Here is a 15,464-nt window from a genome sequence, read left to right as displayed (position 1 = left end):
TTGCCCTTTAGCTTGGCATTTTTGTACCGGCAGAGAAACAAGTAAAAAACTTTGACAGAAATTACAAAAGAGTAATAAGTTGGCTCCGGCTTTATGTTTACAAAATTTACTTCACATTAAACACCATAATATAATTTTAGATACAGTTACAATTTGGAATGTAACAGGTAAGAACTACCTCATATGGAAAGAAATCTTTTTAGCTTTGATGCTGCTTCTTTATGAAATAGTTTACAGGACCTTTTCATATAAAAAAAAAAGAAGATGTGGTATGATTGCCAATGAGACAACTATCCACAAAAGATCACAAAAGACCAAAATGACACAAACATCATGACTGTTGACAGCTTCAAAACATCATGGCTGTTAACAGCTTCACATATTTTAGAAATCTTCTCCAGTCCTGGACTGTTTTTGATCTGCATGCCAGGAGAGACATTTTACTATGATACATTATCTATTCTTTTTTTATTTATAACAGCTTGCTGCGTTGTAAATGAAATTTTGTTTTTCATACGTTTTAATAATTACAAGAGTTATAAATATAGCTTTTTTTAAATTATTCGCTGAAAAGTTGTAACTCTTTTTTATAACTGAACTTCTAAAACTACGTTTCTAGCTGTGCACTTCTGTTCCGAATATATTTGATAGGTTCTAAAGTCAACATGCTTTTTACAAAGCTAATACATGACTTTGTGTTTCTATACGTTTTATTTCCCGCCATTTCACTTTTAATCTCCATGACCTATTAAAAGTCCCATGACTGAACTTCTTTGCTGGCCGTTAAACAATGATCAAGAAAGCAATTGCGGCTGTTATTGGGTTACTGATAATTCAGTTTATTGTAAAATTTCTGTAAGATTTTAAAAACGTACAAAATCTGCTAAGGTAATGGTCAAATCTGACCACATTGTTTATCAGATTGCTATGGTATATATCTGTTCCTTCACACTGTGTTTGTTGTCTCCCTTTTCACATATTTGTACAATTTAATAGGATTGAAATAATGTTGATTGTGTGCCTAAATAGTTTTAAGACCAAAATTTGGCTTCAGTAAATGCAATTTGCACACCAATTTAATCATGAAAAGAAGCATTCAATTATCAATGGATAGTCAACCTTCTTGGTTATAAAAAACAAGTGCTTTTGTTGAAATAGTAGTTTAGTAAAACAAGCGAAAGCTTAAATTTCCAGGGATGGGGTGAGGGATGCCATTTATATCTCCACAAAGCGAAATCATGATACAGATAGCATGAGAAATCATTAGATATAGTTTTTTTTAACAACAGACAAGGTACATGAACAGTGTGTATAATAAACATATGTACATAATTTATTTTCCAGTGTTAAAACATAAATAACATTCTCATAAATATATTTTTTTCTTTTGTTTTTTTCAGACATAAACTTGAGCTTTTTAAACATGTGTATAACCATACACCCGGACCCTGTAGAATTGTTCCTGGAGAAGGTAATGTATTTATCAAATTTAAAAAAAAAACTTGCTTCAACAAAAAGGTATGGCCTACATGCAAGTTCCTGTGTATTTTGGTAAATTGAAGTCTTCATAGGAATCATAGATTTTGTTTAAAAACTTTGGTCTAACTTCTAAATAGGACCTTCATTCATCAAACTTCTGTCAAAGACATTGATGTGCACTTAATAAGTTTTAAAGGATTTTCAGTAGGTGTGTAAAAATAGTACATACATGTACAAACATGTAGTTATTTGACAGTCTGTACCAACTCCAGCATCCTTTAATTTTATCAAAATTGTGTAAACATGTTACACTGCTAATTAATGGGATATATATATATACTTTTATGATTGATCTTGTTTGGAATTTTGTTCATTGAGCTAAGAATCAAAACACTTTTAGTTACACATTAAAGAAAACTTGTGTCTGCAAAATTAAATTACAATACAGTTATCTAATATTATGATCAAAATCATCAAAAACTTCTTTCCTATTACTCTGTACCCTGAAATTGGGTATTTTGCTCCATTAAAAACAGCTTTAATAATTTTCTATTTATTATATATTTGAATACAGGAATTGGATATGAAGACATGGAAACATTACCTAATGGTTTAACATTTATTACATCAGTAAGTATAGTATTACCCTGAGTTTTTGCCCTTGTTTCACATAATTACAGGAATTGGAGATGAGACATGGAGACAATACTTGGTGCCAATAGCATAACTAGGTACAGAAACAAAATGAAGTGGACTCATTCCAGATTAACATGAGTAAAACTCACTCCCTTTGTATATTTATACCTTATATTGTAATAATTACATTAGATGTATGTTTCATTATAATACTTTATTCTGATTGGCTAACTGCACATTACATGTTATTCCTCAAGCAATTGCTTTACTCAATAAAACTTTTCATTCATGATAGTACGTGGTCCAACAATAAAGTGCACAGGTGATATCTGCTATAGAAATTGCTACTTTAGTTTGAAATACTCGCTCTTCATTAATAATACTGCTGGGTTTTTTTAGGGCCTAGTTATGCCAGGAGCTTCCTCTACAGTTTCTGAACACCGTAAGAAGCACAATGGAAAAGGAAGAATTTATTTGTTTGATTTTAATCAACCAGATAAAGGCATAGAAGAACTAAAAATTGTAGGAGACCAGTTCAACCAGTCTGATTTTGGTCCTCATGGCATTAGTTTGTGGAAAGACAAAGGTAGATTTTGCAAACATCTTCAGTTACATTGCATTTGATCTAGTGGTAGGGTCTAATTCAATTACTAGTACTAGACTTTTCAAAGGGGAACCTATTGAAAATAGTCTTAGGCTTTTCATTGTCACAAAAGTCAAGTGTTTATCATTCATACCTACTGTCAAATGTTAACATAATTTTGCTGAGGTGTCATCATTGTAAAATGCCAATAGGTCCATGTGCATTGATACATAAAATGTTTGTTACTGAGATTTGGTAGTAAGATGTTAAGTACTATTTTATCTTGTGGTAATACTTATCACATACTATCATTAAAGGCAATTTTTATGCCCCACCTACGATAATAGAGGGGCATTATGTTTTCTGGTCTGTACGTTTGTCTGTCTGTCTGTTCATTTGTCCGTCCGTACGTTCGTTTGTCCCTCTTCAGGTTAAAGTTGTTGGTCAAGGTTGTTTTTGAAGTCCAATCAACTTGAAACTTAGTACACTGACATGTTCCTTATGATATAATCTTTCTAACTTTGATGCCAAATAAGACTAAAGAGTTGTGACCCCAATTTCACAGTCTGCTGAACATAGAAAATGAGAGTGCTAGTTGGGCATCCATATACTGGGAACACATTCTTGTTAGAATAAGTTATAAGACAAATTGGTTAAAAAAAAATCAGATTGGTGAAGTATTTGCAAACTTTGTTTGGACACATAAGAAAAATGACATTGTTTTTTTCGGACTAGTAGTTGGATTTGATTTTGATGCTGACTTTATTAAAAAGAGTTTAACATACAGGGAACTCAAACAGCCATCCAAATATACAACATGTACAATGTTAAAAGAAAAACTGGAAGTTACTAATACATTGAAATTTGAATGGTTCACGTTTATCTTTTTATATAAATAGTAGAAGGTGTCGTAAGCATCAACGATAAACAAACCCATCAACACAACATAAAATAAGAATGGACATTATGATGTCAACATAAAAACTTTAGTGATAGACTTGTGTGCTTAATATATATCATCGTCTCATGATTTTTCCTACTATTAAGAATGCATTGTGATGTCACAATTTTCATTATTAAACAAAAGCATGCATATTACAAATTCATATATGACGTATAAAAACATATGATCTGAAGTTATATGTCAAGATCAACCTGAAAATATTTACATCATTTATGTGTTTGAAGATAAAGTGACAGTTATGGTGGTTAATCATGGATCAGCAGGAGATACTATAGAAAAATTCCTGTTCATAGCTAAAGATAAACAGCTGAAGCATGTTCACACTTACAGAGACACAACTATACATATGTAAGTATTTTTTACCGCTTTTAAGATAAAAATAGTTCAAGTATTATATTCAGTTACAATTATTATTATTAGGGATAAGGGCATTATTTACAGGAACATGTGTCTGAGGAGTTAACAAATCCACTAGCCCTACGTTTGGACCTCAGGCAATCAAAACTTTGTCATCAGTATGCCTGATGGACTAGTAAAAAAATTTGTTTGCGTTATCAAAATATTAATAAAAAATCCTTACCGCCATCCCTTCAAAGATTGTGTAAGAAGGTAATGGGGTTAAATTTGCCTTTATTATCCACATTAAAAAAGGAAACCATGTTGTTTTAATGCTGGAGATTTTTCCTGTAAGTGCTGAATAAATGCAACTTTTCATGCAAATATACCTATTTATTTCAAAACTTTATAGAAATGAAGTCATGATTTCGAATTAATTGGTGATGCCCTTATGGTACAATAAAATATCCAAACTTCAAGTTACTGTGAATTATATTTCAATTTAAATGTATACATTAGATTATGGTATATATCAGAGGCGAATTTAGGGGGAAGGGCCCAGGGTGCCCAGCCCCCCACTTTTTGGAAAAAAAATTGGTTGCTTATATAGGGAATCACTGAAGCTTGACTGGAGCGGGCCCCCTCTTAGGTCAGTCAGTGGGCCCCACTTATGAAAATTCTTGGATCCGCCACTGTATACATCACTTAACTAGCAAAAATGACAAGTATACATTTTTGTTTAGTGGCAAGCTGAAGCATGCCTCCGGTTGCAGGATTTTCTTAGTGTATTGAAGACCCAGCTGGTCTTTTTGACACATTCCCCATTTCCATTCTCAATTTTATTTAAATTTTATTTCAGGGTAAATGATGTAGCAATGGACAATGAAAATAGTTTTTACTTCACAAATTTTGCCTACTATAAGAGTGGACTTTTTAAATTATTAGAGGCAGTCATACCATTAGCCTATGGAAATCTGATGTATTATGACGGGAAAGCATACCACAAACAAGATGAAGGATTTGTTACAATAAATGGTCTGGTGTTATCACATGATCAAAAGTAAGAAGTACATTGTTTTAAATTTTGATGATAATACATGTATATATACAGTTAAATCTGTTTAAAGAAACCTCGAAAGGTGTGACATACTACTACAGGGAGATAACTCTGTAAAAATCAGCTGAATGTATTGATCACAATTTATTGTTATAAAGGAAATATTAAGCTACTGATTGATTAGAATTAGTGTTTGTCAAACTGCTATGTATCCAGTGAACATTTGTTATTAAAGTGTGTGGTTCATGTTTTTTGAAATTTTTATATTTTATATTAAAGGATCAAGTTGATATTTTGTCAAAATTTTGTCAAAACTCAACGAGCCAAATTAATTTTAGTCTAAAGTATTTGGTATCACCTTAAGGCCTAAATAAGGGAGAGCAAAAAAATGGTTTCATAAGACAACTGGTCTTTTAATACTAGTACTGTGAGTGAGGTTAGATTATATGAAATGCACCGCAGAGGGACCTAACATTAATGGTATTATAACACATGTTTTTGCTTAATACAGGTGGTCTCTTAAAGGGAAATCACACTATTGTTTATACGCATCGCTCTCGGCGCCCCTATAGTGTCGTAACTGTATTATGACGTCGCCGTTTTCGTGTCCGTCATAAAGGTTGCTAACTTGAAAAATAGCAAGCCGCTCGAAGGGAAGTTCCACTAAAATAGGAGAAATGACAATGAACATATAATATTTTTTTAGAACTGTTATAATTAAATAAAAAATACATGTCCACAAAAAAGGTTCTGATTGTATTGGGGTATTTTTACGGAATACAGAAAAATGGGCAAATACTGCAGAATAAAAGGCAAAAAAAACCAACCAGATGAATAGAGAATGAAGCTTAAGGTCAAGTAACAGTAAATGGGCTATGTCTTAGATTTCAGTAAAATTTGGCATACAACTCTGGCTCAATGAACTTCAACTGAAAATCGAAATAATAATACATTTATCTCAATTATCATTTGAAAAATTACTGATTGAATTCTTACAAAATGGGTGAACATTTGTATAGAAAGCACATAAAATCGGTGAAAACCCTTCTAAAATTTGTCTTAAAATCGCCAAATCTCTAATTCTACTCCATAGATTTTTCTTAAAAAACTATATGTTGTTGATACATAAATTTCCGTTTTATTGATGCAAAATAAAGATAGGGTCACCGACTTCGTTTTTACGGTATACTAGTACATCATTTAAAGTTTCGTTCTTTGTGAAAAAACCCAACAAAACATCGAAATAATCGTAACATTATCGCGTTGCAGGCTGTAAAATGTTGATTTTTGACGTTTTTCACTTCCAACAAGGTAACAAATTGATTATTAGACAAAAAACGAAGTCGGTGACCCTATGATTATTTTATATCATTAAAACAGAAATTTATGTGTCAACAATATATAGTTTTTTAAGAAAAATCTATGGAGTAGAATTAGAGATTTTAAGACAAATTTAAGAAGGTTTTTCGCCGATTTTATGTGCTTTCTATACAAATATTCACCCATATTAAAAGAAAATCAATCTGCGTTTTTTCAGATAATAAAAGAGATAAATGTATTATTTTTTCGGTTTTCAGTTGTAGTTCCACGAGCCAAAGTTGTATGCAAATTTTTAGCAAAATCTGCGACATAGCCCATTTACTGTTCCTTGACCTTTAATATAAAGAATAAAAATATTGGTAACACAAAATAAATATTAATAAATGAATGAACCTCTTATGATAAAAACAACATATCAATACAAAACACCTAATCATCATGATAAATCAACACTATAAAGAACGATGGAAATTCATAGCATATTCAATATAATTTAGTACCCTCTCGGACCATTTTCTCGATAACGAAGTTGGTGTCAAATACTTTTCTTTGGCAGCGTATCGTCGCGATGCGGTATGTCGAGTTCATGGTATATTTTCGAGATGAGGGGGAGGGGTACAAATAGACCAAAAGTAGCAGCATGTAAGCGTACACCTTCCGGAATCTGTAGTTTTAAGTCGAACAGAGAGTTGTAAATAGGAACAATGAGTTTCTACAGTTTTCTCATATCACATGCATGATACGTTTTAACTATAGTTTGTTATACTACATGTATAAATGATTCATCAAAAATCTCATTTCATATTTATATTTATCCAGCGCAGCCTGTCGGGTCAATACAAAGCAGGGTCAAAATTAATATGTTGTAGTTCTGAATACTTGTATGAACTAAACTTGCCACTGGACGTAAATAATGTTTGAAGTGCTATTTGATCTCGTTTTTTATTTCACGTGTGACGACTGAAATTATTTAAGTGTTGTCCATCTTTCCCGAATGTTTCTTTGGCATCTAATGCCTCTCACTTTTTTCAATGATTTTTTTTTGGGGGGGGGCGGGGGAGGGGGGCATGAAAACGAGTAATTTGTAAAGTAATCGTATGTATTGAAATATTCAATTAAAAACGTTAACAAAATAATGAAAATCATCCAAAATTTTACATCGGTTGCTGGCTGTCGAAATCAAAGAAAATTTAGCACCGTATTGTATGGTACATGACACTCAATCTCTCTTAAATGCTTTGTTCATGCTAATATTTGGGCATACAAAAAAAATCATATATTGTAGTATTTCTTCAAACTGTTGTTAGCGAACTGTAGGACCAGCAAGTTAGAAATAATGCCGCTAAATGTCAAATAATCTGGGAATATCAAACACTATGGATAATTAATATTTTGGTGCTATTGATGACATACATACACCAACAACAATAAAATGCTGCTGAGCGCAGCCTGATACGCCCACAGAGGTTGAACAGTTTTGGCACGTTTGGACACAATATTCAAGCTTGAAATATATATATATACTGAATTTGGACTGTGATCAAATTTTTGACATGATATAGTTTTCTGACACAAAATAGATATAGTCGAAGGTCTTAAAAAACTATTGTGCAATTGGAGATTTCTTCTTGATATATTTCAAAAATTTCAGAAAAAAATTATGACCCCCCACCCACCATTCCTTTTGTAGTAATTACCCCCAAACACAATCCCAGCCTTCCCTTTTTGGTGTGGAACCTTGTAGTACAATTTAAGATAGATCCATACACTCAAACACAAGTTAGTGTAAAATATTAAAACTAGTAAAATGCTTGTTTTTGAAACCCAATTCCTGAACGTTTAGAGCAATTACATGTACCCCCAACCTCAATTTGTGATATGAAACCTTGTGGTACAATTTCAGAGATATTCAATACTTCTCAATGTCATATAAGAAATTAATGAAAAGCAAAACGGAATTAACATCAACAATTCATCAAAGTTGTATGAAAATTGGAAAAAGCATCTTAGAGTTAGGCGTACGAAATTTAGAAAAGCCCCCCTTTTTAATTAATAAAAACCCATATCTCAGAATCGTACAATCGATAATCTATAAATTTGAGCCTACACTAATCGATATGAACAATGCACTAAAGTTTCATGAGAACTGCTGAAAGCACTTATTGAGTTATTGTCCGAAAACTTAAAAAAAGACCTTTTTAATAGTAAAACCGTGCAACTCTGACACGTAAAATCTAAAATTTATAAAAGACGAAAGGAAGCTTACGCTAATAGATACAAAAATTTCACCAAAGTTTTTTGCTAGTGGTTGAAGCGTCCGACATGTTGACGGACGGACGGACGGACGGACGGATGGACAACGGTATATCATAATACATGTAAACGGTCGTATAAAAATTTCTTAACACGTACTATTCATTTGGCTTTAAAAGTCTCCATCAAGAGAAATATTCAACACACACACACACACATGTATTTATGTAGAGTTACATGTCTCACAGAGTACTGCTTATCATAACCAACATATTTATGGTCTGTCTGGAGAAGGAATATTCCACTCATATAGACAAAAGTTTAGTGCTGATGATCATGAAATATTCGCTACTGAAAATTTTGCAAAATTCATGAAAACAATAAAAAAAAAAAAACTAGTAATGCTAGTTCAAATCACTTGCCTGTCGACAGTGGTACAGTCAGATTGTCGGATTTCGACCATGATTGAAAAGGACAACTAGTTTTTTTAAAACAAAGGTAGCTAATTAACTTCTCATTCTTTGTCTCTTTTAAAAAATAAAAGGCCAATAAGATATAGCAGAGAGTGCTTAAATTGACACACCGATTCAATCAGTTATTTTCAAATTAACTATCATTAATCAGTATTGGCAAACAAAAAGTACATATACCATCATAAAAGATGTGATAAAAGAATATACATTCAAAGAAAGAGAGTTGCACCAACAGAAAATAGAAACTGCAATATTTCTTATTCTTAATTTCATCGGATCTCAAAATATGTATGTACTCTTTCCAAAATATTTTCTCTATCTAACTCGAAAGTTTCTAAGTTTTACTCTAGCTTTGACTAGAAATCTTACTCGAATAAATGTTAGAAATCAAAATAAAACTCGAACTCAAAATTTACCTGGAAGTCGAACTTAATTTGATTCGATTATATATACATGTACATATTGAGCGTGGTGAAATTACGGAAATGTTAGCCAATTTCAAATTTCTTCCGAAAATGGTGTCATTAAGGACTTCTTTTTAAAGTGCCCAGTTTGTGGATTTTCAAACACGGTATATCAGGTTTTATCTTCCCGGTGCGAATAAATACAAGTTAGTGAATTTATTCTGTTTGTAGTCTACTGTACTGGAATGTGTTACTTTTCAGTCCGGATACCATCAGTCCTCCGAAGTAAAAGATTCTTTATCTGTAAGCTGTAAATTATTTCTTTAATACGGCATGAGGCAGACAATCGTTTACTCAATACAATGAATGCAATTAAAAAGTGCAGATGATTTCAACTTTGACAATTACTTTCTAATAACTGTTACTGTATTTTTAAAAATAACGTTTCGATAGATTTATAAAAATATCAATAGATAATCAAAATACCCTGAAAAAATGTTATTATATTTTGTAGTGACAAGGTTTAGTCCAACCATATAGTTCCAAGCATTGCCAGAAATGCTCCTATGCTAGCAACGTCGTTCTATAACGTTAGTTATAAATAATTCCCGCCAAAAGTCGATAATAAGATTGTTTCCGTTTTAGCGGATTAAAAATATCTGTGACCCCCCATTTTTATTTATGGTTTTAAAATCTTCCCTAAAGCTGCAACTTATGCAGAAGTTTGAAGGAAAAAACATTAGTAGATTTTTTTTATTTCAAGAAAAATCTATAATAAATTGAAATTAAAAACGGCGGGAAATGTTCAAAGGTCTTGAAAAATAAGGAAACTGCGAAAAATAAATGTGTATAAGGTAAACTTTGCAATTGACTGTTATAGTTTTACCAATAAAACATTGTTTTTTCAATAATTTTGCCTTTAATTAGCAATTTAGAGCGCTATTTCTATATTTCTGTATAACGCGATTCTTTACTTTTTGATGACGTCATATCTCGAAAATAACATTGGTGACCCCAATATTTTTTTTGCCTAAAATATTGTAAAAAAGTATGATCTGTCTACATGCAAAATTTCAATGAAATATTATTAGTAGTTTAAATAGTGTGATTTCCCTTTAAGCAGGTTTGACTGTAGTTTTACTGGATTGGTATAATCAAGTGATGTAACTGCATCAATAAAGGGTATACGAAACAGTTTTGTTGTTGCTAACATAAAATGTTATTTTCACAAAACTGATATATTCAGAAAGATTCATTTTCAACAGTTTTTTTTAGCTCACCTGGCCGGAAGGGCCAAGTGAGCTTTTCTCATCACTTGGCGTCCGGCGTCGTCGTCCGTCCTCGTCGTTAACTTTTACAAAAATCTTCTCCTCTGAAACTGCTGGGCCAAATTAATCCAAACTTGGCCATAATCATCATTGGGGAATCTAGTTTAAAAATTGTGTGGCGTGACCCCGCCACCCAACCAAGATGGCCCCCACGGCTAAAAATAAAACATAGGGGTAAAATGCAGTTTTTGGCTTATAACTCAAAAACCAAAGCATTTAGAGCAAATCTGACATGGGGTAAATATGTTCATCAGGTCAAGATCTATCTGTCCTGAAATTTTCAGATGAATCAGACAATCCGTTGATGGGTTGCTGCCCCTAAATTGGTAATTTTAAGGAAATTTTGCTGTTTTTGGTTATTATCTTGAATATTATTATAGATAGAGATAAAATCTAAACAGCAATAATGTTCAGCAAAGTAAGATCTACAAATAATTTAACATGACCGAAATGTTCAAATGAGCCCTTAAGGAGTTATTGCCCTTTATATTTAATTTTTAACCATTTTTTGTAGATCTTAGTATTTTTTTACAAAAATCTTCTCCTCTAAAACAACTTGGCCAAATTAAACCAAATTAAGTTAGCCACAACTATCATTGGGGTATCTAGTTTAAAAAATGTGTGGTGTGAACCGGCCAACCACCCAAGATGGCCGCCACAATAAAAATAGAACATAGGGGTAAAGTGCAGTTTTTGGCTTATAACTCAAAAACAAATGGCATAAGGTTTAATTATGAATGAAGGTTATTTGTACCAATTTTAATGAAAAGGTCAATATTGATTTTTTTAAAAGGTTTATTAAATATACCTCAATTAATGACGTACTTTTCCTTAAATCCTTAAACTTTGTTAAAAATTAATTATATTGCAATGAAAAAGTTAGGTGTGTTTATCCAAAGGATAGAAATGTAAAAAAAAAATTTGAGTAAATGTCTAAAATGTTTACCCCTTTTATCTCTTTAAGTAACACATGAATGTATATATTTTTTATTACATTTTTGAATTGCTTAGGTGAAAATAGCTTGTAAACAAACTTTAGTAACACAATCATCATGGGATCAAAACTGTATCCTATGACCTTAAGGGACTTGTCTACTTCAAATCATCAGATTGATATTTTGATATGATTTCATTTAGATTTTGATTTGTACTTGAAACATAGTTGGAAAATGTTCTGTAATTATAAATGCTATCTTTAAAATGTCAAGATTGCTTATTTAATTTTTTTCTCCATTTTTAAATGTTTAAAAAACTTAAATTCTTGGTACTTTTCTCCTTTTTTAGAAAATTTTAGTCGGTCTTCAAAAATGTAAAAAAAATATTGTATATTCCAACTTAGTTTTTCTTTTAGGTATTTGTACACAGGAGAATCAGTCCCTCAGAGATTTCATACATTTACTAGACAGAAGAATGGAACACTAAGTAGATACCAGGTACTTAAGAATCTTTTCAGATTGGTCACATGATCAATAACTTTCAGATTGGTCACTTGATCAATGACTTTCAGATTGGTCACATGATCAATGACTTTCAGATTGGTCACTTGATCAATGACTTTCAGATTGGTCACATGATCAATGACTTTCAGATTGGTCACATGATCAATGACTTTCAGATAGGTCACATGATCAATGAGCTATCTGAATATAATGATATTGTAGACTGTTTGTCACCTTGAGTTGTACAACATTTAAAATATGAATGATTTTTTTTACGTGGTTTGAAAAAATTACATTACAAGACATACTTTTAGGTGTGGTTATCCAAATTTTGGTAATTTATTATGAATCAACTTTAAATAGGATTTTATTCATATTTGGAATTTTGCATCCATAAAAAATGTAAGTAAAATAAATAGATGCAGAATATTGATTTCAATTGCCCTCACAGAGTTGTTCTTGTCAACTTCTGTTAGTGTTCACAGGGCATTTTAACTTTTAAAACTACATGGTTAGGTAGGTGATAGACCAAATTAAAGTTTTAAAATACCAAACACTTGTTTGTGCATCCCTCTGTTTCTACAGTATCATGTTCCAGCTTTGGTTTAAGGTATATTGTTACAGTCACAACAGTTTAAACTATGAATTGGGCATGGTGTTCCCTTGGTCATTTATTCTGGTCTAAAAAGACATCTAGATAATGAATGTGAATGAATTTTATGTGTCTACATATATGCTTTATTTCTGGAATATATAATAAATATTTTGTTTTCAGGAATTTAATGTAAAAACAGCAATAGACAACCCAACTTTAGATAAAGATGGCAATGTTCTATTTGGCACCCATCCAATAATATGGCAAGTTATGGGACATATGGATAACCCAGAAACACCAGCTCCTTCACAGGTAATGTTTAGTGCGTTGAAAGTCAATGAAATACTTGTCAATCAGACATTATAACCAAAATACAACTTGCAGTCTAAAATAATAGTCAAGTGTCTTTACAAAACCAGCTCTTAGTTGCCATGTGATTAGATAAATTATGCATTAAACAGAAACACCAATAAGGCAGTATAACATAAACCAAACTATATTAATATTTTTACAAATGAAAATCACAGACCATTAATCTATTTCAATCATTTGAAAATTCTATGAATTCACTATTTAATCACTATCTTGGTTGCAATCATGTAAAAACATTACTGGTATTTCAGAATCTTCCAAATATTTTATCCATTTTCATCCAAATACAGTTGACTCCTTGTAAGAGGTATTGTCCTTAAATGATGATTTTAACCCTGCAAAATTTGGTTTTGTTTTTAAATTGCTCATGTTTTTCAGGCAAGAGATTAAGACTTCTGGTAGCTTTGATAATTTATATTGATGCATAATACACACAATAATGAACAATCCAAGTAATGATTTATTTATTCTAGGTAATTAAACTTCACATGAAAGATGGTGCCGTGACCAAGATGACAGAAGTTTTCGCTGATGATGGTCATACATTGTATGGATCATCAGTGGCCTCCTTGTATAAGGACGCCATGTTAGTAGGAACAGTGCTCCACAAATTAATGTTTTGTGAAGTACGTTGGATTGATTGAGTGTGATGCTTTATTTATGCATGCAACTCTGACATGAATGAAATGAAGTTTCCGTGTGTGAAAAATGTTCATGAATATAATCAAAGAAGTAATCCCTTTTCATACTGCAACATATATTATTTGCAAAACCATAGAATGAAGTGAAGGACACAAGTTAACCAAACTTTGATTGTCTTTTTATTTTACATCGTTTCAGTCCCATTCCTAAGTGAGTATTTGGAAATCCTAACTGATCTTTTTTGAAAAACACCAGCTGCCATTTAAATACTAAATACTTGGTACAATTTTTATACGCCCGGGGCGGGACGTATTATAGTATACCTCTGTCCGTCCATCCGTCCGTCCGTCCGTCCATCCGTCCATCCGTCCGTCGTAACGTCCATCCGTCCGTCCTTCCGTCGTCCACACTTCGGACAATAACTCAAAAACACCTTCACCAATTTCCATGAAACTTAAGTGAATTGTTTATATCTATTGATGTAAGCTCCCTTTCGTTTTTTTTAATTTCAGATTTTAAGTTTTGGATTTATGGGGCTTAATTCATAAAAAAGGGGGGATTTTCAACACTTCGGACAATAACTCAAAAAGGCTTTCACCAATGTCCATGAAACTTTGGTGAATTGTTTATATCTATTGATGTAAGCTCCCTTTTGGTTTTTTTTAATTTCAGATTTAAGTTTTGGATTTATGGGGCTTTATTCATAAAAAAAGGGGGATTTTTAACACTTCGGACAATAACTCAAAAAGACTTTCACCAATGTCCATGAAACTTTTTTGAATTGTTTATATCTATTGATGTAAGCTCCCTTTCAATTTTTATAAATTTCAGATTTTAAGTTTTGGATTGATGGGGCTTTATTCATAAAAAAGGGGGATTTTTAACACTTCAGACAATAACTCAAAAAGGCTTTAACCAATGTCCATGAAACTTTGGTGAATAATTATTGTTTATATCTATTGATGTAAGCTCCCTTTCAATTTTTATAAATTTCTGATTTTAAGTTTTGCATTTATGGGGTTTTATTCATAAAAAAGGGTGATTTTTAACACTTCGGACAATAACTCAAAAAGGCTTTTACCAATGTCCATGAAACTTCGGTGAATTGTTTATATCTATTGATGTAAGCTCCCTTTCAATTTTTTTAAATTTCAGATTTTACATTTCCGTGTTATGAATTTTTATGCTTAAAAATGGGGGGATTTTTCCAATTTTGGGACAATAACTTAACACTTTCACAAAATTTTATATATGAATGTAAAATTAAGACAACAAACTTAGTTAAATTTGAGGTAGCCTTAATAGTGTCATATTTTTGGGCATTTTTATTTATTATTTAGGGGGGGGGGTATTTGACAGGGCTCACACTATTTCTAGTTGATCATATAAATTCATTTAAAGCATAAAAGACAAGTTAAAAGAGCAACGGGCGTATCATGCGCTAAAGCGCAGCCCTTTATTACTTTTAGGCCCCTATATTGGCCAATAGATTCAGAGGGTAGCTTGTGTTTGTTCAAAGAAGCCCTTTTCTGGTGATTGACTGCAAAATTGAATTTAAAAAGTAGGAAACAAGAAAATTATAT

The 15,464-nt window shown here is 31.9% G+C and overlaps 1 protein-coding gene across 1 annotated transcript; it reads left to right on the top strand.

Annotated features, from left to right (window-relative positions):
* The first annotated feature begins 668 nt into the window (after positions 1–668).
* Positions 669–13,975, top strand: LOC134711527 (serum paraoxonase/arylesterase 1-like). The gene is made up of 9 exons (XM_063572158.1): positions 669–855; positions 1,401–1,471; positions 2,054–2,109; positions 2,515–2,701; positions 3,887–4,010; positions 4,858–5,058; positions 12,185–12,266; positions 13,048–13,179; positions 13,713–13,975. The coding sequence occupies exons 1-9, from the start codon at positions 791–793 to the stop codon at positions 13,881–13,883; spliced, it is 1,089 nt and encodes a 362-aa protein (XP_063428228.1). The 5' UTR covers positions 669–790; the 3' UTR covers positions 13,884–13,975.
* Positions 13,976–15,464: the final 1,489 nt, after the last annotated feature.

This window comes from Mytilus trossulus, chromosome 3, assembly GCF_036588685.1.
Source record: "Mytilus trossulus isolate FHL-02 chromosome 3, PNRI_Mtr1.1.1.hap1, whole genome shotgun sequence".
Lineage (NCBI taxonomy): Eukaryota > Metazoa > Mollusca > Bivalvia > Mytilida > Mytilidae > Mytilus > Mytilus trossulus.
The sequence above is the reverse complement of the archived record's forward strand: the minus strand, read 5'-3'. Positions and strand labels throughout refer to the sequence as shown.

Excerpts from the sequence above, each read along its gene's own strand:
- LOC134711527 (XM_063572158.1), top strand. The coding sequence starts at position 791 with ATGATCAAGAAAGCAATTGCGGCTGTTATTGGGTTACTGATAATTCAG. Across the intron at positions 1,472-2,053 it reads TAGAATTGTTCCTGGAGAAG|GAATTGGATATGAAGACATG; the intron begins GTAATGTATTTA and ends ATTTGAATACAG. Across the intron at positions 2,110-2,514 it reads GTTTAACATTTATTACATCA|GGCCTAGTTATGCCAGGAGC; the intron begins GTAAGTATAGTA and ends GGGTTTTTTTAG.